Source organism: Drosophila virilis, unplaced genomic scaffold, assembly GCF_030788295.1.
Source record: "Drosophila virilis strain 15010-1051.87 unplaced genomic scaffold, Dvir_AGI_RSII-ME tig00001170, whole genome shotgun sequence".
Taxonomy (NCBI): domain Eukaryota; kingdom Metazoa; phylum Arthropoda; class Insecta; order Diptera; family Drosophilidae; genus Drosophila; species Drosophila virilis.
This window is the reverse complement of record NW_027212828.1, coordinates 2,888,553-2,911,473: the sequence shown is the minus strand read 5'-3', so window position 1 is coordinate 2,911,473 and position 22,921 is coordinate 2,888,553. Positions and strand designations below refer to the sequence as shown.

Genomic DNA, 22,921 nt, shown 5'->3' with positions numbered 1-22,921 from the left:
GTACGCTTAACTACATGTTGAGATTTAATCTTCTGTCGAGGCCAAGTCTAAACGCTTCAACAGAGGATCGAGGTTGGAGGTTTCATTGCCTTCGTGAGGCAAGTGATCCAGAGAGAGTTCATATAGCGATTGAACTGTGAAAAAGTCGAGCGCAGACTTAGCTGGGTGTTATACGAATATAATGTTTGTTTGCCTGGAGCCAGGACTTTGCATGAGCAGCTCGATATGGCATTTTCTCGAAGACAGTCTCCCCCCTCATTGAATGAGCTGCCCAAGTAATTAAGATATATTCAAAGTTTCGTGTTTCCTTAGGTGGAAGATATAAGGAAGCAATTGTGACGATTCCAGTGCTTGTATGCACGTTACCACTATCTTGACATGCATGCGCGATATGGGCTTATTCTGACAACGGAGAACAGAATATCGGACAACGATCGCTGCTCCATCTCTGCAGTTACCACTGGGCTGATAAGAATGGTATATTTCATAGCCGTGTTTTCAGTTTTCAGTCTAAGACGCATGTGTGTTTCAGTTACCAGCATTTTATCTAGAGTGTGGGCACTAAGAACCTAAGTTCATCATTGTCCTTAAGTAAGCCGCGTGCGTTCCACAATCTGATTTTAAAATGCGGGTTGGTTATTTGGATTTTAGGGAGATGAGATGCTTAACCAGGTCACGAAAAGCTTTATTTTTTGCTACCATCGTCTCCTGTATTAGATTGAACATTTGATCCATTCTCTAATTTAAGTCCTGCATTGATTTCTTTAATGAGTGAAACTTGTTAATAATGGACGACTGCAGCCGGGATATATGCGTGTCGGTTGGCTCGCATTGGCATGCTTCTTTTGCTTGTGAGAACGCGTAACCCCATTTTTTGGCTAACCCACAACTGGCTTAAACTTTTTTTTTATTCCCTGAACCCATTGAATTGAAAAAGGGTTTATTGTATTTGTGCAAAATTCAATTGTGTGTAACAGGCAGAAGAAAGCATATCCGACCCATAAAGCATATATATTCTTGATCAGCATCAATAGCCGAGTCGATCTTGCCATGTCCGTCTGTCTGTCTGTTTGTCCGTCCGTATGTATAAACACAAGGATCTCAGAACTAGACAGCTAGAGACTGAAATTTTAGATGTAGGTCCTTCTAGTGCCTGCGCAGATCGAGTTTGTTTCCGATAATCGATAACTCACTCCGTTTCCATGTTGTAATAAGAGGGTTCAGGGTATTCCCTAGTCGGGAGCTCCCGACTAAAACCTCTTGTTTTATTCTAAGTTGGCAGCCCTTAAAACTAACTATGTGGTCCCCACTACAGTTAGAATATGTGTTGTTGTCACTCAACCTCAACTGACAAGATACTGAGTCGATACGGTGATCGCCTGCGCACTTGCCATAGACTGGATTTTTAGCGTAATTTAGTAATTTAGCGTGTGCCCAAGGTATTGACAATTAACAAATTGAACCAACTCACTTTTGCGACCCGCTTTCTTTACTGTAACCTTTTTATTTCTATATGGGTTATTTTAACTGTTTCGGCTACATTTGATGTGTGTTCGATATTAACGTAGAACATATTTTGTCTAGTCTTCGCGTTATTTATTTGCTCATCGTCCTCCTCGTTGATCGGATGTGCGCAAGTCCATTTTTCTTGGGCAATATATGTTACTGTGCAACCTTTAAAAGAGAATGCGCTTAAGATCATTTGGGACATTGGCATGATATCCCTACGAACCAGTCTATAAGGTTTGTCATCCCGCAGTTGGTGCTGCTAAAACTCACAGTCTAGTTGGATTAGCGCTCTAACAACTGATCGAAACGCTTGAGCATTAGCAGTGTAGATACGCATGACTCCGAATTTGGATGTTTGCACGTCGTATTCTTTGTCTGTTACAACAGCGTTGAGTGCCCGCTCCAACACGTGCAGTTTGTTAACTTGAAGCACACAGATTGCTAGAGGTTAAGGTGAAGACTTATTTTAAACAAACCTCTTGTTTGTTTTATTTTTAAAATATTCGCATACTCTTTAGCACAACAATACATACACACACAAATAATTACAATTGCGAATGTATCGTATCAATAACCATGTTCTATGGTTATTGATCGTATGCTGTCCTCTTTACATATATGAATGTGCTGCTGTTTAAGTACCGTTTTTTCATTAGATGCCAACTCTTGGAATGTCAGCCGTTTCGTTGATCAATGGTGAAAAATTTTATTCCAGGTATGATATTTTTTATACAATTATAACTTTTTGTAATGATAGTTGTACCATTAGAAAAGGTCAAGAAATTTCATTTTTTTTCGGCTTAGCCTAACCAAAGAGAGCGCGTAGCACGAGCTGTTTATAGTTAGTATTTGTTTATGTGTATTGTCCATGTGTCACTAAACATACATACGAATGTATGCACTCTCATATTAATTTAAAAAATGTCAATTTACGCCAAACATTATTTCCTTATTCAAAAATCAATATTTTTATTTAAGCTTGCGGAAGATATGTAATTTAATGTATGTACATGTATGTATATATATATTCTCATACATACTTACATACGTTTGAGGCTTAGTCCTAATCAGTGCATAAATATGTATGTACATATTATTTTTATACCCCGAACCCATTAAAAATGGATATAAGGGTGTATTGTAGTTGTGCAAAATGCATATGTATGTAACAGACAGAAGGCAGCATCTCCGACCCCATAAAGTACATATATTCTTGAGCAGCATCAATAACCGAGTCAATTTAGCCATGTCCGTCTGTCCGTATGTATGAACGCAAGGACCTCAGAACCTATAAGAGCTAAAGACAGAAAATTTTAGATGAGGGTCTTCCTAGTGCCTGCGCAGATCCAGCTTGTTTCTGATAATCGTTTCCAATCAATCGATACAAATCGATATCAACATCCTGTTTTTTGAGCAAATTGGGTAAATAATAAGAGCTGGAGTCACCAAACATGATATGTTGCTTCTAGAATATTTTATATATGTCAAGTATCTTTCATTTTATACTTATAGCCACCTCCCCGTTACCACCACAGAGCTATAAATCAAGTTAATAACCCAATTTGTATTGCCAACCAATTTAAGCCACAATTTAAATACAATTGACGTTTTCAGAATACACAAATATTCTATGGTACAATAAGATATACTGTAGAAAATTTCATAAAGTTCGGTTAAGAAAAAAACCAAAGTTATATGTAACCGCGCAATTGAATGGGGCAGCAGCTTTAAGAATTTCTGTATACATGTACACTCACACATTCATACGCGTTTGCTTCGAATTCTATCAACGACATTGCAATAACGATTGTTTTCTGTTCTGCTATTTAATTAGTACTTTTCTCAATTATACATAATTATTGGTGTGGGTGTTGAATACAGGCCTAGAATGTGGTGCGGTATGTTGCGAGTTCAAACCCTGCCAAGAGAACTTTTTTTTAATTATCTTAATTACTTCAATTGCGGTGGTGTTGGAATAAGAAGGTTCAGGTTATTTCCTAGTCGGGAGCTCCCGAGTAGAACTTTTTACTTGTTTATTTATTTTAAAATATTTTATTGTCAATGTATAAAATCATTAAATTTTGTTTACCGAGTACAAAAATGCTTTAAATGTCTAAACAGCTTTATTCGTAAAAGTGCTTCTCAACCCAACGAGGTAAAGTGAAAGCAGCAGCATGGATTTCACTTGTGTAGTACTTCAAATTTAATGCATCTATTTCGGATTTCTCAAACTTTTTCACGGGGTTTTCTAGCCTATGTTTTTTATCCAAAGATGCTATTATAAATCCTATGTGACCACATGGATAAGATGGAACAGAAGTTATGGCATATCCTACTTTTGGAAAATGCAAGGCACATCCTTTTAATGTTTTCTTTACGTATTCAAAGTCCAACCAAAAACTTCCTGCTTGAGAGCATACAACACCTCCATCTCTTAGTGCTTGTTTTAGTAAATCAAAGTAGCTTTCATGAAACAAGTTAACGGCAGGACCAATTGGATCAGAGCTATCGGTTATAATGACATCAAATTCGTTTCTGTGATTTTTCATATACTCAAAACCATCGCCGATAGTAAGCTTTAACTTTTTGCTATCGAATCCACATGCCATAGAAGGTAGATACTTTTTTGAAAGTTGAACAACACGATCGTCAATTTCGACTTGATGAACTTCTTTAACCAGCGGATGCTTTACAACTTCGCGTGCTACACCTCCATCACCACCGCCAACAATTAAAACTTTCTGTGGGTTTGGATGACAGCATAGCGGCAAAAAAGCTATCATTTCCTGGTAGGAAAACTCATCCCTAGAAGTACACTGAATGATACCGTCCAGTATTAGGCACCTTCCATATGTTTCTCTGTGAAAATAAAGTGAAGGATTGATTAGCGAAAGTGTATAACTTTCATTCGAAGTTAATGAAATTGTGTTTCAGCAATTTTGGATATTCCACCCGTAACACTCGTAAATTGGCGAAAAACAACTCGACTATCATAAAAACTATGGTCAATAAAGCCGGAATTGTTTTGGGTTTTATCCAGCGATGGTCACAGATGTTTGAGAGTCCGTACACTAAAAAAAAACATTTTAATTTCTGGTGCTTACTATTTTATCTTTGAATATGTACATAAACAATTTTTGCTGTTAGTCGTTCGTGGCTTAAATTGGGATACTGTATACGGTTACTAATATACTCTAGAAGACTTCTAAGGACTAATCTTCTTTAATTAATCGTTGGACTATGCTTGGTGAAGTTCATGAGTTGATATCGCGTGAAAACAGCTCTTCTATGTTGACTAACCAATAACCCACGCCTTGTCACGCGTCCCGTACACTTCATATTACCGAGTATAAATTCAGAAAGAATATAGCGTTTGGTGCTAGTGGATAACTCTACAAAATTTTTAAAACTTTTTCCAGTAAATAGTACAAGTAAATAATTTCAATTTTAGATGTTTTTAACAATTACTTTCGTAATAGTAATGGCATATTTTCATAAGTATGATAAGCCAAAGTCTAATGTCGTCTATTAGTAGAATGCCTATGCAAAATGCTTCGTTGGTTCCCATTTGTATACCCTTGCAGAGGGTATTATAATTTGGTCGTGAAATTTGTAACGCATAGAAGGAGACCCATAAGAACCCATAAAGTATATATATTCTTGATCAGCATCAACAGAAGTAGCCATGTCCGTCTGTGTGTTTTTATGCGAACTAGTCTCTCAGTTTTAAAGCTATCTTGATAAAACATTGCAGAAGTTTCTCTTTCTGTTGCACACAGCACATATGTTAAAACTAGCTGAATCGGACCAATATATCATATAGCTGCCACAGGAACGATCGGTCGAAAATTAAGTTGTTGATTGAAAAAAACATTTGTTTTTCAAGATATATCGACCAACCTCGGCATTTATCAGTTTTACTATACTTCTCATATATATGCAAGATCCTGTTAAGATCGGATCACTATAGCATATAGCTGCCATACGAACGATCGTTCGAAAATTAAGTTGTTGTATGAAAAAACATTGTTTTTTTCAAGATATCTTGACCAAACTCAACATAGGAACGGTCGGTGGAAAATCAAGCTGTTGTGTGGAAAACTTTTTTGTCATTCAAGATATTTTGGTTAAACACGGCATTTAAAGATTTCACTATGCTCCCTTCAATTTTTTAAAATCTTATTTACTATTATTTCATATATCTGCCATAGGAACGATGGGTCGTAAACTAGGTTTTTGGTTAAAAACCCTCTTTTATTTATCAAGACATCTTTAGCAAACTCGGCACTAACTATTTTCCCTGTGCTTCTTAGATACGGGTAAAGCATTATGAGTATTATAAAAAGGTTGGGTCTGCAAGGGTATTAGATCTTCGGCGTGCCGAAGAGTGCCTTTCTCTTTCGTTACTTCCGTTATTACACTTTTTTGTGGCAGGATTTGATTTTTACAAGACATAAGTATTAGTGAAAAAAGAGATCAGTGTGCATTTGGCAGTAATACTGAGCATTCTTATAAATATTTTATAATTTTTATACCCTGAATCCATTAAAAATGGCTAAAAAGGGTATATTGTATTTGTGCAAAATGTAAATGTATGTAACAGGCAGAAGAAAGCATCTCCGACTTCATAAAGAATATATATTCTTGATCAGCATCAATAGCCGAGGATCTAGCCATGTCCGCCTCTGTCTGTCCATATGTATGATAGCAAGGATATCAGAACCTATATGAATTAGAGACATGAAATTTTAGGTGTTGCTCCTCCTAGTGCCTGCGCAGATCGAGTGTGTTTCCGATAATAGATAACTTGCCCATTCACAAACAATCAATATCGATATCCTTTTTTTTAACAAATTGAATAAATAATAAGAGCTACAGTAACAAAATATCAAGCATCTTTCATTTTATACCTATCAGATCAAGTTAATAAGCCAACTTGTATTGTCCACTAATTTAAGCCACAATTTAAATGCAATTTAATTTTTGCGAATACACAAATATTCTATAGTATAATAAGATATACTGTAGAAAATTTAATTATGATCATGCGCGTCTTCTTCGCATTCTGTCAACATTACAATTGCGATTGATTTTTGTGCTGCCATTTAAATTTGCTTTTCTTCTCAATAAGACTTAATTATTAGTGTGGCTGCTGAGTAGAAGCAGTGGCCAATGGTGCGATCTGTCGCGAGTTCGAGCCCTACCAGCGAAACTATTTTTATACCCCGAACCCATTAAAAACGGATAAAAAGGGTATAATGGTTCTTATTTCTTTTTATTATTTAAAACGAACTGCATTTTGTGTTGGTACAAGAGGGTTTAGGGTATTCCCTAGTCTGGAATTCCCGACTAGAATCTCTTACTTATTTATGTTGATAACATTAAAGCAAATGTAGAATAATTCGACTATCGAAGTTTTTTCTTTAGAATGCTATAGGTAAAGCCTTTTTCCGCCAAATTAAGGAAATGAAGACAAGTGTAAAGATAGACACCATAAAAATAGGCCACCATAGATACCGGTGCAAACGGGAAATTCGTCGCCTTGTTATTCAGAAAGAAATTTTATGTAATAAAATAATATCCTTTTAGCATTTTAATGTTACCAATAGATGATTTAACAAATTTTAGTGGAATATAAAAACCTAAAATATACTTTGCTGAAGTTTATTGTCACGGGACGTGGCAAATGTTAGTTTGGTGAATCCTAAAACTGTTTGTCCCGAAAAAATAAAAATTGGATGCCCAATTGGTTGCCATACATATTGGCGAGACCTAAGCCATAAACCTGTAACCATGGCTAACCATAATATCTGATGGTATATTAATCGTGGTTATAACTATCCGATCGGCCTAAAGGAAATTTTGTAATTATAAGTATAGAAACAAGCGATGCATAGAAATGATATTAAAACAATATGAAACCACAAGGTTCAATACGAATTCGATTAAACGATTACACAAATCGATATTTAAGAAAGTCGCAGCTAAGAGTAACCAACTCAATAATCAAGAAATCCTTTTCGACACGAACAGGTTAATGGATTACTGCCGAAGGCAAGATTATTTATTTGTATTATTTACTCATTTGTCGCATAGACAAATTTGTAAATAAATTTGCTAGGGGCATACAACAGCGAGGCCTGATTGCCCAATCTTGACACGCGACCGAATGGGTGTCGCACCAAAGCATTGGCCAACTACAAAATACTGTAACATTTAATAAGTTTTAAAGAGAACATAAAGAATAAATATATTTAATACAAAATCATTCCTAAGATTCATATATCCGGAAAAGTAACATTTATATTCAATAGAACAATCAACGCCACAGCATATTAATCTGACACATCTGCAATATTAAGTTATTATTAAATTTACGACATAGCAGAGATAAGGGTTTACCCTACTTACGAACAAAACGATCATGATCTACGACACAACTATGGCTGTCACATTGAACGAAATGTACAGGATGGTACACGCTCCACGTGTGCTTAATTCGGAAACTAAGAAATCTTTAAGATCTTCCCTACACTTTGGCCTTAGAACAAAAGGTCGTATCTTCGCCAGCAATTATGCTATCAGTGTAGAAGAAAGGACTCAATGGGACGAGCAGAGACAACAATTCTATTGTTTTGGTGTTTCTCGGTTATATTTCGACCGCGCTTCGGCAGTGTTAAGGGCGTACATATTTTATGGCTCCCCACCGTTTGAAAAGGAGTCTCTTAGGATTATTTTTCATATATCAAAATATTATTATTGGCACGCGTCTGACGCGCGCCTTTTTTATGATTTTTATGAATGAAATTTGTGAAAAAATAAGAATCTTTAAAATATTCAAATATACCAACTTAAAAGAAAAAAAGCGATTAAATTTATATACTTATACTTATGTTTACACTTAGTAAGGGGTCAACATTCATTTATCAAAATCATAACAAAAAAGGTACACGTCAGACGCGTGCCAATAATGATATTTTCTTTTGTGCCCATGATCTGCCCATTCGCAGATATTTGTATGTGTGTTTGTGTGTAGAGGTCCAAAATCAGAAATCCTAAAATCTTACATCGGGGACAAGCAGGCAGGCAAGCAACCGACACACAAGCGCATAATTGCTTCTATTCATATACAAAATATGCAAGTATGCGTGAATAGCGAGTCCAAAATGTTTTAAATGTATAAATGGCAACGGTAAGGTACCCTTGCCAACGATAACGAGCTAAAATTCAAGAATTTCGCATCGACGTGGCAAACCCTTTCTCTATTTCATATTAGTCGTGCCTTCAAAACGGTAGAAATGCGTCAGCATTTGAGAAAAATTGAATTTGTGCGCATTTTAGCTTGTCGGACACATACAACCACACACATTTTAACGATTCCTAAACATGAAGAGATAGCATTGAGAGCTGAGAGTAAGTGCGAGCGAGATAAAAATTAGCAGCATTGCCGTTCTATTGCACAAATCATATGGAAAAGAGTGCGCCAAGCACCTTCCTGTAGAGTAAGCGGTTCAAAAATACATTATATGTACATACATATATCTTACTCGCTTCCTCGCGATTTTGGACCAGTTGCCTCCAATACTTTTTGTGCCTACTTTCTTGCACTGATGTCCAGTCTATATGTAGTTTGGTTAGTGGTAGTATGCACATATTCAGTATGTCAAGAAATCTTTTTGAAAAAACGAAAAATCCATATTTTCCAAATTCATATGCAATTTAAACCTTATAATTTTAATAACTTTATTTTTTTTTTCGATTACTTGCTGACGACTCAACTCAACAGCCAAATAACAAGTAAGAGGTTCTAGTCGGGAGCTCCCAACCTATATATACCCTGAGCCCTTTTATACCAACACCAAATGCAGCTGGCGCTACTTGCTCGTTTGTAGCAATAAAGATATATTACAGAAAAATGTTCCCTTGGGAGGGCTTGAAATCGAAACTAACCACACTACTTGCCGCCGTTTCTGCTTAACCATTATTAAGTCTTGTTGCGATTGCTATAAAATATTAGTAAAGAAAGCAATACAATCGCAATTGTAGAGCTGTTTATATAATTCGAAGCAGACGCGCATGCATGTGTGTGGGTACATATACAGTATACAGAAATTCTTCAAACTGCGCTAGCTGTAAACACGTGTTTAATTTACCGATCTTAATTAAATTTTCTATGGTATATCTAATTGTACCGTAGAAATGTTGTGTATACTCAAAAAGTTAAATGCATTTAAATTGTGGTTTTAATTGTTAGTCAATACAAATAGGTATAAAAGCAAGATACTTGATATATGTATGTACATATATAATATTCCAGAATATTGCTTGAAAACGAAGTGAGTTATAGATTATCGGAAACAAACTCGATCTGCGCAAATATAGGAGGACCTATACTTAAAATTTCAAGTCTCTAACTCTTATAGGTTCTCATATCCTTAAATTCATACATATGGGTAGACAGATAGACAGACAGATGGGATATATGTATGTACATACAGTATGTCAATAAAGTGTTTTGACTAACGAAAAAAAACTAATTTTTTGGGTTTAGTTGAAAATAAATGTACCTAAAAGTGAGAATTTTTTTTCAATTCTAATTTATTTCGATTCTATATTTTTCCTAGAACTTAATGGCAAAAAGAATTGTTAAATAACATTACCCAAACATTTTATAAAATTAAAAAACTAAAAACATTCAAATTTTATGCTGTCAATAAAGTGTTTTTACACGAAACTTTATTACTAAATAACAATGTTAAAAAAACAGGAATATTTTTTTTTAATACTTTGTGTGGCTGCCATTAGCGTCACATACAGCCTGCAATCGCCGTTTCATTGAAACAATAAGGTTTTGTATGTATGTTTCTGGAATCTTCTGCCATTCTTCCAGTACAGCAGCTTTTAAATCAGTTTTTGATTTTGGACTCCGCTTTGCGACTTTTTTTTTCAAATATGACCACACATTTTCTATTGGATTCATATCTGGACTTTGTGGTGGAGTGTCTAACACCTTTCCACAGTTGTACAACAGCCAAACTCTTACCATATGAGCTTTATGCTTCGGGTCATTGTCCTGGTAAAATTTAAAAATTGGCTTATTGTCCTCATAGAATCCAAATTTCTGTGCACTACTGACGAGATGTGTCTGTAAAATGCTCAGATATTGTCTAGCATCCATGGTATTCTCAATGAAGGTCAAATCTCCTACACCCTTGCTCGAAATACACCCCCACACCATCACTGATAGTTTTCCGAATTTAACGGTTGGAATAATATTGCGGTTTTCCAACGCTGTTAGTGGCTTTCTCCAGACTCTGGATGGCCCATCGTTGTAGAATAGCATCATCTTGCTTTCGTCACAGAATATGACGTTACTCCAAAAATCGTTCGAACTATTTACATGGACTTGAGCGAACGATAGCCGCTTCAAAATATTCGCCGCCGATAGTAGAGGTTTTTTCCTGGCAACTCGTGATGTGTAGTCATTGGAATTCAGTAATTTTCGGACAGTTTCATGTGACACATCAACACCACTTTCTTCCTTGAACTCCTGAGCAATATCCCTAAGCGAAATTTGTGGATTTTTCTCAATTTTTCTCAGAATTTTTCGCTTATCTCTGTCAGAAATTTTGCAGGGTCGACCACATACTGGCTTTGCCTCTAGCCTATCTTCCTTATTGGCTCTGTTTAATATGTTGTATATCGTTGCTTTTGATAAATTAAACATATCAGCCAGTTCCGAGACTTGACGTCCCATCTGATGGTTATAATACACCAGCTGAGCGACTTCAAAAGTTGTTCTTTTTCCTGGCATTTTATTTTTCATAAAATTAAAGCAAAACGTTATAAATTGCAATAGAAAATGACAAGAAAAGTCGAAGACACAAGAGAAGCCAAAACGCATGGGCCCAAATCTAACGGGATCACCCAAAAGAGAACGGCAAAACAATTTACCGTAGCTGTAAAAACACTTTATTGACAGCATAAAATGTGAATGTTTTTAGTTTTTTAATTTTATAAAATGTTTGGGTAATGTTATTTAACAATTCTTTTTGCCATTAAGTTCTAGGAGAAATATAGAATCGAAATAAATTATAATTGAAAAAAAATTCTCACTTTTAGGTACATTTATTTTCAACTAAACCCAAAAAATTAGTTTTTTTTTGTTAGTAAAAACACTTTATTGACATACTGTATATACTATTGTGGGTCGGAGATGCTTCCTTCTGGTTTTTATATACATACATAAATTTACATTTTGCACAAATACAGTATACCCTTTTTAGCAATTTTTAATGGGTTCAGGGCATAAAAATATAAAAGTTATGTTTCATACCAAGGATTATCAACCTTTCTAACAATGTTCCATCGAACTCGGTACTAATGTGGCATTGTGTATGCACATATGTACACACATACATACATATGTATTTATATTCTGAAGTACATACATATGTATGTATATACATATTTTATTATTTTCATATTTTAACTATCCAATTATTTTTTACATCCCTAGCATATATACATACATATGTATGTATGTTGTATGTACATAGACTAAATACATTTCTTTATTTATGTATTTAAATATGTATGTACATAACAACTATAATTTACAGAATTTTACTTACGTCTCAATTATTTGAATATCTTGGAATTTCGACTTTTCTTTGTGAAGAACATTTTGCACTTTTAAAGAAAATGATTGTCCAGGCCATAATTCATTTTGGATTTCACTGAACCAGCCCGTTAGAACTTTATCCATTTAGTTAATAATTTGAAAGAAAAAATTTAAGCTCAAATATAAATAAGCCCCAGGCCACAAGTGTGTTCAATCTGGGATTAAAGTAAAGTAAACACGTGGTCACGGGAAAAAGTAACCATATTTTAATGTACCCACATGATTTGCCAATTGGAATTAATAACAACAAGTAAGAGGTTCTAGTCGGGAGCTCCCGACTAGGGAATACCCTGAACCCTCTTATACCAACACCGAATTCAGATCACTATTCGCGCTCGTTTTAGATGAATTAAAGTAACAAAGTTCCCTTTGCAGGGTACGAACTCGCAACTAACCGTATTACTTGCTGATGACCAAAATAATGCTGAGCCAAAATAAAAAATTGTTTTCTCGGTAAGGCTCGAACTCGCAATAGACCGCACTGTTTGCCACCGCCTCTTCTCATAGAATTAGAAGCAGACGAGCATGAATGTGTGTGTGTATATACATACATACATGGACACAGAAATTCTTGGAATTTGTGCTAGCTGCCGCAAACACGTGTTTCTTAACCAGGTCGGTAATGGAATTTCCTACACATATTAAATTGTACCATAGAATATATATGTATTCTCAAAAAGTTAATTCCATTAAATTTGTGGCTTAAATTAGTGGGCAATACAAGTTCGCTTATTAAGTTTTTTTATTGCTATGAGGTAGTAGCAGGGAGGTGGCGATAGGAAAAAAATGAAAGATACTGGAAATATATATAATATTCTAGAAGCAACATATCAATTTTGATGACTCTAGCTTCTAATACATATTTACCCCATTTGCTCAAAATAGAATATTAATATCGAACTTTGGAAACGCAGTAAGTTATCGATTATCGGAAACAAACTCGATATGCGCAGCCACTACGAGGACCTACATCTAAAATTTCAAGTCTCTAGCTCTTATAGGTTCTAAGATCCTTGCGTTCATACATACGGACAGACATACAGACGGATATACATATGTAGCTAGATTTACTTTGCTATTGATGCTGATCAAGAATATACATATGTATATACTTTATGGGGTCGGAGATGCTTTTTTCTGCCTGTTGCATACATTTCATATTGCACATATTCAATATACCCTTATACCCATTTTTAATGGGTTCAGGGTATAAAAATATAAATGAATCTTATTGCAAATACATACCCATTAATTAAATTACACAATTAACAAAAGACGCGCGCGCCCTTCATTGACCTTGTTTCCTACACAGTTCTTGACTGCAAAATATAGGGAACTTGGCTATTTTTATTGTTCGCGATCAAATTTTTAAGACGAAGCACAGACCTCGTAATTAGAAAAACAGTTCTTTAACATTTTCGTTTTGATCGGCACGCATTGCAAGTCCATTCGCTAACGAATTTCTTAATGACCAGTAATGCATAAGATGGTTAGTAGTCACCTTATTCTGGTGACCATCGCATGACCGTTCGTTGGCGAATTAGATTGTTGCATTTCCGTATCGTTCTTTATTATCGGCCTCGGCGATTTCTTTGGTGATTGGGGCTGAGTATCGGGGTGAAGCCGGACACACAAGGGCGCTTAAAATATCGAGGAGTGGCAACACCGAACTTGCGATCCACGACGCCCAAAGAGGCCAAATTGGCTGCCCGATTCGCTCCCAAAGAGATAAAAGAGAGAGTGGATCGCATGCCATTGGCCGTGTTTCGAGCCCTTGAGCAGCTGTGCCGATGAGCAGCAACGGTAACCATATTTAAATGTACGCGGGTACCGAATTACGGCACCTTTGATGTGCTGCCCAATGTACAGTGAAGAGGGTTCGACTTTGTCAGCGGTTGACAGCGGAAATATCGGCTTACAGTTAAAAAAATTTTGAAGTTGGATATTTTTTTTTGCCGGCCACGGAACATGTGCTTAAAAAAATCAAAGGGCATACAGTTGTTCATGACGGGCTTTCTTTATTAGTTAATTGCCAAGATAATTCCTTATGTGCTAACGTATTGCAAAAGAAATGGTGCACAAGAGCGTTAACACACGAAACAATAATACACCAGAAACACACTGTCGTCATTTAAAACAACTATAAAAGCGATACTTTATTAGAGCAGCCGCAGCCATTCAGTGGCACACAACGCTTGAATCCCGACCCGGAGGACGTTGGCCAGATCAACCCAGATATTCTCGGGCCGTATTTTCAAAGCACGGCCAAGTATCGGCGTAATCCACACGACGGAGAGACGATCCATCACGGACGGGACTCACACGACGAAGAGGCGGCCACGGGCGAGACCACGCCCATATCGTCCGAGTTAGTCTGTTCCAGTTCGTGCCTCCTCGCCTGAGTAAACGGTAGAGTCAGACGCAGACTCCTCATTGTCGTTTTTTTATGTCTCCTGCTCTGTATGAAGGTCGCCAACAAAAATGTATGATGTACAAAAAAAAAAAAATTTTAATAGTTTTTAGATTAACAGAAATTCTTATAAATATGAAATGAAGCAACTCGTTATAGATAACTGTTGAAGCGAAGTTGAAGGAAGTAAAAAAATTGAAATTTAAAATTAATATCTTCTTAATATAAAAATATACCAACTTATCGTATCCACCTGATTTAAAATGCCGGAAATGTTCGCGTGTACGAAATTATCAATAGCAGCTTGAAGATAACCTGCAGGGGAATAGAAATAAGATTAAATGTTAATAACGATCAGAAATGCTACCAATTATACTGTATCTGAAGAGAGAAATGTCCGGCTAAATTTTTCTTGATGGGGAGAGTTGACATAACAGCCGGCATAGGCCGATGGCCATCTAATCTAGGTGATCTTCTCATGGTTGGGCGGTCCGGAACCGGGGCCCGATCTGGAAGAGTGAAGTGGATTAATAATGTTTTTGTTAGTTTATATCAACATCTCATCTTTGTTGTTTACATTTACTTATCGTCACAGCTGTTTACGTTGTTCATCTGTTAGAAGTTCCGATTGTTTGATGTTATCGATTTTTGGTTCGTTTTGCATAGTGTTGTGTAAGTCTGTTTTGCTATAGACGTGTAGCTTCGTTGTTATCGATTGTGCGGACTGCGGGCCTGGGATGGGACTGCACCCACAGAAACCGATGAGCCAGCCGGCGCGGCCCACCGAGAAACAAGCAGTTTCGTAACAATACAGCGCCCAATTTTTAAAAACGCACTCGGCTTCTTTGAAGTCGGTGCGTACGTCAAAAATAAAAATAATAAGATATTAATGAAGGTACAGAGAAAAGGACTCCGTTGGGTTTAGGATCCCTATCGCTGAAGTCTTATGTGGCTCATAATCGCTTGGTGGGTCGTGGAATCCGAGAAGCACGACGGAAGTAGACATTATCAGAATATCCATAAGAATGAGAATTTTTTCTTGTAGTGGTTGATGGCGGTAAGGCACGTTCGCATGTGGGTGAAACGTTCGCGACCGGTCATCATTCGCCTGGTGGTAGCCGCAATGACAAAGGCATCTCGTGATAAGAATGTGATATTACGTAGTTTGTCAGTTGTTATTTATTCATTATTAGTTTTGTTGGTCTCATTCTGTGTTAATGCTGGGAGTGTGAATGACCGTGGTTACAAGAGCTTAGGAGCCAGGTGACCCAGGACGATGTAGAATCGAGCCTGCGCCGCATCTGCCACACAGCATATCCCAAAAATGGCCGGAAGAGCAACGGGGACTGAGCTTGCCATAGTGTCCATTAACAGGGGGATTTCTTGTCGCGGTTGAGGACAGTACGTCACGTTGGCTGCTGGCGAAGCGTTTGCGACTGTTCATCATTCGCCTGGTGGTAGCCGCTATAAAAAATATCCTGTGATGAAATGGGTATTAGGGTAGGGTCGGTTGGAGCTTGTTTATAGTTTACTATTTATTTTGTCTCACTCTGGGTATACGTTTGCTGTATGCTGGCCGTAGTTATATGAGCTTCGGACCTAGGTTACCCAGGACGATGTACAATCTAGCTTGCGCCGCACCTGTCACACAGCATGTCCTGGAGTTTTCTAGAACTGCGACAGGAACATAATAGCCTTCAAGGTAGCGTTCCTAGAATGCCGTTCTTCAGTTAAACTGACGAACTGAGCATTTGACGAATGCCTAAGTGTTTTCCACTGTCCAGTGCGTAGATAAGTTAGCCTGTGATAGGATTTGTTGTCTCTCCCCTCCAAGTATTTGAAATTTATTGAAAAAAAGGGGGAACCCTTATCGTACATATTTTTGTTGTTGTTATTTATTTGATTATTTATTTATTTTTCATTATTAGTAAGGTTTGTTAGTGGGCGTTTAGTTATTTATTTACTGATAATTATTCCTATTGATGAAGTTTTTTTTTTGGTATCAGGGCTCAGTATGGCTGAGGAACATGTGTCTGATTGGGGCTCTGAAGCTGACGGAGCGTCAGCAATGCCACCGCTACGTCCGACGGGAGGTCTTGTGAGAACGCCGATGAATTTCCGAGGATTTGCTGAAAGACAGATCCCGGCGGAAGGTCATCTTGGAAACTTGGAGAAGGAATTGGCGCAACAAGACAGAACTCCACGGGACGTTGCGACGAAGTTTTCGCGGTCTGGCGTGCCGGAAGGCGTACACCACCGGTGGCACCGAAGCCACACAGACAGGGCGCGCGAGGAGCGGAGTAATCATCCAGCAGTCCTGTATATGTTGCCGAGGCTCATGCGAGGAACTGGCGGAATCCGAAGAGAGCGGATGACTTTCAGCCAGAGGAAGCGTATGCCAACGTGCGAGAAGCGGCGTACCTGATGCTCGAGCGGTGGAACGTCAGGTTTGATGGCGAGGACGTCATGAATTCTGTTATAGACTTCGTGTTTTGGCTGGAGTTCCTGCAGAGGCAATATCAATGCCCTTGGAAGAAGTTCCTGCGCGGTTTTCATCTGCTCCTGACCGGCCGTGCCCGCGAGTGGTACTGGATGCACGTGCGGCATTCTAGGGTCGATAGCTGGATGCAACTGCGGCACACTCTTTTAGACCGGTTCCGTGGATATCAGACGGAACACGACGTGATGCAGGAGCTACTACTACGGGAGCAACAGACCAGCGAAGGGGTGGACGACCATATTCACCACATGCGTCAACTCGCCGCGTGAATCTCGAAGGCGCTGAGAGACCGCGAACTGGTAAAGATTATAAAGCAAGGCTTGAAGGGGGGTCTGGCAAAATACATTTATGCCATGGATGTACTAACCGTGGACGAGCTGCGCCAAGAATGCATACAAGTGGAAAGGCACATTGGTCGCAAAAGCCGGACCGGGTACGTGCAGCCATCGCGTTACTCCAAGGAACGAGGCCCACAGTTCACGAGGTTGAAGTGCCACCAGATCGTACGGAACCATCGCCTAGAGAACTGGAGAAGGCAGTCGTGCGAGGCAGTGTGCTGGAACTGTAGGCAGTTCGATCATGTCTTTAGGGACTGCCTCTCTAAGGATCGTAAGATTTTCTGCTACAGATGCGGAAAGCCGGACACATTCTGTGCACAATGCGAAAAAACTGGTTTGTCGGTTCGGAACTGTTGATACTCAATATCTGATGTTGTTGCCTGATCATCTTTAAAAAAAGTAGGCATCATCAATAAAAAGTTTTCGGTTACTGTTTTGCGTGTATGTGCTAGTGTGTGATGGACACTAATTAGGAATCCTTATTTTAAATTACTTATTTTCGTATATTATATTTTTATTTTTATTCAAATTTTAAAGTTAAGTAAAATGTCCAGGACAAGGGCTATCAGATCTTAATAGGTCTCAGAGACAAAAAGCTAGAAATCGGTAATTATCTTAGCCCAAGTGAGACAAATAGGAATAGGTAACGAAAGACAAGATAGTTAATATGGTAAATGAACACATACTAAATACTGCGGACCACTTGACTCGACATAGTCGAAAAAACATAGATCTACAACTTTAAAATAAGCCAGAGATTGGAATGAACGGTCACAGGTAAGAGAAAATTCGATCCGATGAAAAATTAGTCAAGCACGTAAAACATTTGCAAGCCGAAGTGCGTAAATTCAAGCGCGACAATCATCTTTTGATGCCAATAGAAGTTTGCAGCATCAGCCGTTTTAGGAGCCATATTGGTAATATCAGAGAATAGGCACAATGCGGCCAGATCAGATCACCTTTGCATTTCTTTTAAAGGTTTATTGTTTCTACATTAAGTGGACAAATTTTCTAGTGAGTATTGTAATAAGTTCAAATTCAGATATTTTGTATCTGTCTATCTTCTATATTTCCCTCTGTCAATAATAAATATAGTTTTTGCAAAACGTCATGTCATAGCATTACATTAGTTTAAAGCCATAATGCTTCTAAATCAAATGGCTTAAAATTGTGAAGGGCTTAAGTCCTTTAGAGGAGAGGTATATTTCCCCACGTCTTCCCCTCATGGTTATTAAGTCTTTAGAGGTTGGCCGACAAAATCATTAAAGGTAACGATGGTCATTGAATCAATTTCATGGCTGAAACTATTCAGCCCTCTTAATTTTCTGATGCAATAAAATTTACAATTGCTGCCATCGAACATTGGTTTTCCTTCTTTTCTTTTGAAGAAGCGCCATTTGTTGCATCTGCCGACGACAGGGGATAATTAAAATTGCATTCATTTATATTACTCTAGGACATTGTTAAAAAATGTCCCTGGCACTCCGAACTGTTTTTGCTGGCCTTAACAGAACGTGTACTTAAAGTTGTACAATAAAAGTTAGATCATAACTTAGATACCTTGTTTGCGTAAGCCCGGCGCCACACGAGTCATTACGGCAGCTAAACGTTTTATTGAGGATCATATTAAAATTTTCATACGTCACGATACAGGGATTTAAAAAGTATTAGCACTTCACTTGCTCATCGGGAAGCAGAAAAGAAAAAGGCCATGGCAGATTGTCTTTGCGAACTTTTTTATAGACTTTCGCTAGTTTTAGCTGTTAGTTTTACTTTCTAAGAATGAAAATCCGTTAAAAATTTCCGGTGAATAAGCAGCAAATTAAAATTTAAAAAACATAGAGTGTCTAACTAGAGCTAACCTTATTACTTTTGCTAGGTAATTTTGATTTTAACCGTTCGAAAGGCGATGTTTCTGGTAGTCATTTTGGCGTGTTTAGTTTCTAAAAATTGCCTTCCCTCACATTCATGGCATGTTCTGGCTGAAAGATGCCCCGGAAGTGAAGTCTTGATTAGTTTATCGCAACTGAAACAATTATTTTGGACGTGGCTTCATTTTTTGAGTATCAAACTCATAATTTCGAGCTCTCATGTAGGCGAGAAGTTAGGCCACACAAATGTAGTTTTGGTGTTCCATACTCGCCCATGCCCAAAACAGTAATTCCATTCCCATTAAGCTTCTGTACGATGTGTACACTTTGAGCGAACATGTACACCTTCGGTACAATCTGGAAATATTTAAAAGTATTTACTAAATCATTACTTAAGGTTCTCAAATCAAAACCAGATTTATTAACTGGTGTAGCAATAGTTAGCATGTTAGACTTTACTGTGAAATATGTCAACCTGTAAATATAACTGTAATGTCAATGTCAAAAATAAATCCGTTTTCTATAAATTTGTAAGAGCTAGTGCGGGTGTCCAAAAGATACGACTTATTTAAGGTCTATTCCAATCTTTGTCCGTAATAACTTAGAATTTCATCTGAAAAAATCTTTGAATCGCATTTCTGCCGAAGAAGTTAGGATTCTGCGAAAAGTGCGAAAAACATCTTAAATGATTTTTCATATAGATCCTTCAAAGTGAACAAAAACCTTGACCCGCTGAAGCGCGTATACGTTAAGTTCTAATGTTCTGAAAAAACTTAAAATTTAGTCCAATAAATCTTTGAATCGCATTTCTCCGAAGAAGTTTGGAATCTGCGAAAAGCGAGAAACATGTTTTAAATGATTTTTCATATAGATCTTTTGAAATGAATTTGAGCGCGAAACGTCACCCACCATATCTTAGACCATTATTTCCACCACGGAATGATGGATTTTTCAAAATGTCCGAAACACCCCTCAAATGAGTTTGAACAAATTTCATTGAAATTGAGTTTGAAGCCGATTGGTAAGCAAGTAAGTGTCAATCAAACGTTTTTCGCGATTTTTCCACAATGTGGAAAAATCGCATTGCATAAGGTAACTAGAGATTACATTTTAGCTTCCTAGCTCCCACGGTTTGGACTGTGCGTTTATTACCTATTAGCCAGTCAGTCAGTCTGGATAAACAGTTTTATACATAGAGATATTCCCGAAAGTCTAATCATTCAGCCGTCTTTTCTATGTTTTGTTGAGGCCCTAATATACTCATACTCCATCTCGATTGCGAGGTTATACCAATGAACCACTAGCTAAGTGTGGAATCGGTTTTTATAAAAGTGCTTAAGCAGTAGGAAAGGGTCAGTCTTGTTTGAATATTCCATATAATCGTTATATGTCTTTAGGACTTTAAGTTATTGATAAAAGTTCCTCACACTTGTTAAAAACAGTATTTGAGGATTTATTTCAGCAATATTCCACGCTAAGGGACTGTTGAGCAAATTTCATGGATGTGAGTTCATTTACGATGAATTGCTCTGGAAGGAATTAAGGTGTCTATTAGATTTAAAAATGTCCACTACCAAGTTTGAATCGCACATTAAATTGGGATTATCAAATCTCTCCAGTGTATAAATTAGCGCTAGAAGACTCAGGACAGTATATAGTTACCACAGTGGTTCTCTATTCACCATTTCTATTAGTGTTTTTCTATATAGGTATTTTATAAAATGTTTTTATTTAAACTAAGGGATTTAAAAAATATATATAAGTAAATATATAACACATTTTAAGAATTTACATATTTTTGGGGTCTTATACTTGGGTTCGGGGTCTCTTCACCCGAATTCTACACATTTACTTAAAAAGGGTATGTAATGTAAAAATGTATCTAACAGCACTAACCATGCAATGCACAGATACACCAAACAGCATATTAATCGTATCACGACTAATCGCAACGAGGGAGCCCAATGGGTGGTGGTGCGACCATTTTAGTGTAAACAGCAAACGTAGTTTCTAGAATAGTTTATACAGGTCAGGCTCTTTTCATTTTATAGCTATCGCCAACCCACACCTCTGCAACATAGCTGTAAATCAATTAAATTCATCGATTGGAACTACCCGCCAATTTATCCCACAATTTTAATGCAATTGTCCTCTTAATATAAGAATAATCTACTGCTGAAAACGTTATTGTGTTTGCTGAAATAAAAGTAGAAGTTATAAACAGGCTACGTGCCACGTGTCAGAAGACAAAAATATTTGATACATTGTTTGACATTGTTGAACGTTCAGTCTACGTTTTAAGGATTTGTTGAAATAGTTTTGTATAAAAATGAAGTATCGGAGCTTCGCTTAGAGCATCTGAACCACATCGCTCGGACAAATAAACTCTTTTCCAACGTCAGTTACATTGTAACAGGCCGCGTTACAAAGCTTGCAGTGCCGTTTACGAAAATAACAGTATCTTCTGGAGCAAGATTAAATTAATAGAGGAAGTTGCCTCTGCATTTCTCAACTAGACAATTAATCGATTAAGAGCAACTTTATTTTAAACAGCAAGCAAGTAATGGCGGCAAATTATCACATAAGCATATACTATAAAACCCATAAGTACATGTACAAAACTGTAAACACAACACGTAGCAAGCCATTGCCATTGCCAAGAAAACATGACCCTCTAAATCAGACATTAAAAACTAAAGACCTATGCTCCCATCATAGAGCATCCACGCATAATTGCTAACGCAGCTTAATCTTTCGCTAACGAAAGACACTCAACGATGTTGTAATATTCTATACGAAAATCTCATACAATAATAACTCAATACTCGTTTTCCCAAAGTTTGCTAAGAGTCTACAACAGCTGAAGCCTGAATGAACAATCTTGACACGCGACCGAATGAGTGTCGCAACGAAGCATTATCCAACTGATATCTTAACATCTGATAAGTTTCTTAGAAAATAAAAAAAATATATATTTTATACAGTAACTTATTTTACATGGCGCAAATCATCAAAATCTAAAAAAAAAAAAAGCGTGCGTCAGGCGCGTGCCAATAATGATATGTATTTTCTTTTGCGCCCATGATCAGCCCATTCACAGACATTTGTATGTGTGTTTGTGTGTAGAGGTCCAAAATCAGAAATCCTTAAATCTTGTTAAATTTGCATCGGGGACAGGCAGGCAGGCAAGCAACAGGCACACAAGCGCATAAATCCTTTTATTCATATACAAAATATACAAGTATGCGTGAATAGCGAGTCCAAAATATTTTAAACGCACACATGGCAACGCTTGGGTACCCTTACCAACAATAGCGAACTAAAATGCCAGAATTTTGCATCGACGTGGCAAACCCTTTCTCTATTTCATATTGCTCGTGCCTTCAAAATGGTAGAAATGCCTCAGCATTTAGGAAAAATTGAATTTTTACGCAGTTTTGCTTGTCGGACAAATACACACACACACACATTTAAACGATCCCTAAACATAGAGAGAGCATTGAGAGCTGAGAGTAAGTGCGAGCGAAATAAAAGTTAGCCACGTTGCCGTTCTATCGCACAAATCATATGGAAGAGAGTGCGCCAAGCACTTTCCTGTAGAGTAAGCGG

General features: G+C 37.4%; 2 protein-coding genes and 2 long non-coding RNA genes across 9 annotated transcripts; 1 reads left to right on the top strand and 3 right to left on the bottom strand.

The window, feature by feature from the left end:
• Positions 1-1,326: 1,326 nt before the first annotated feature.
• On the top strand, positions 1,327-19,839 carry LOC26531354 (uncharacterized). 5 transcript variants are annotated; one of them, XM_070210814.1, is made up of 3 exons: positions 1,327-1,439; positions 2,166-2,224; positions 16,610-19,839. In XM_070210814.1, exons 2-3 carry the CDS (start codon positions 2,203-2,205, stop codon positions 17,026-17,028), a joined length of 441 nt encoding a protein of 146 aa, XP_070066915.1. In that variant the 5' UTR covers positions 1,327-1,439; positions 2,166-2,202; the 3' UTR covers positions 17,029-19,839. The 5 variants fall into 5 exon arrangements, 2 of the variants coding, with proteins under 2 accessions (XP_070066915.1, XP_070066916.1); XR_011417123.1 differs by lacking the exons at positions 1,327-1,439; positions 2,166-2,224; positions 16,610-19,839 and adding exons at positions 9,128-9,845; positions 12,569-12,808; positions 14,362-14,997; XR_011417121.1 differs by lacking the exons at positions 1,327-1,439; positions 2,166-2,224; positions 16,610-19,839 and adding exons at positions 9,029-9,306; positions 12,569-14,997.
• LOC6635252 (spermidine synthase-like) lies at positions 3,500-12,703 on the bottom strand. Of its 2 annotated transcripts, none has more exons than XM_070210813.1 (2): positions 12,589-12,703; positions 3,500-4,368 (listed from the first exon to the last, which is right to left on the bottom strand). In XM_070210813.1, the coding sequence occupies exons 1-2, from the start codon at positions 12,696-12,698 to the stop codon at positions 3,633-3,635; spliced, it is 846 nt and encodes a 281-aa protein (XP_070066914.1). In that variant the 5' UTR covers positions 12,699-12,703; the 3' UTR covers positions 3,500-3,632. The 2 variants fall into 2 exon arrangements, with proteins under 2 accessions (XP_070066914.1, XP_002058760.3); XM_002058724.4 differs by lacking the exon at positions 12,589-12,703 and adding an exon at positions 12,144-12,372.
• LOC138911495 (uncharacterized) lies at positions 5,167-9,037 on the bottom strand. Its single transcript, XR_011417124.1, has 2 exons — positions 7,921-9,037; positions 5,167-7,858 (listed from the first exon to the last, which is right to left on the bottom strand). It is a non-coding gene; the product is annotated as an uncharacterized lncRNA (long non-coding RNA).
• LOC116652329 (uncharacterized) lies at positions 14,512-15,165 on the bottom strand. Its single transcript, XR_004305305.2, has 3 exons — positions 14,980-15,165; positions 14,844-14,918; positions 14,512-14,651 (listed from the first exon to the last, which is right to left on the bottom strand). It is a non-coding gene; the product is annotated as an uncharacterized lncRNA (long non-coding RNA).
• Positions 19,840-22,921: the final 3,082 nt, after the last annotated feature.

Bases quoted from the DNA above. Each gene is read 5' to 3' on its own strand.
- LOC6635252 (XM_002058724.4), bottom strand. From the start codon at position 12,277: ATGGATAAAGTTCTAACGGGCTGGTTCAGTGAAATCCAAAATGAATTA. The intron at 4,369-12,143 runs GTAAGTAAAATT...TTATTTTCACAG, and splicing joins GATATTCAAATAATTGAGAC to AGAAACATATGGAAGGTGCC.
- LOC26531354 (XM_070210814.1), top strand. From the start codon at position 2,203: ATGGTGAAAAATTTTATTCCAG. The intron at 2,225-16,609 runs GTATGATATTTT...TTTTGGTATCAG, and splicing joins GGTGAAAAATTTTATTCCAG to GGCTCAGTATGGCTGAGGAA.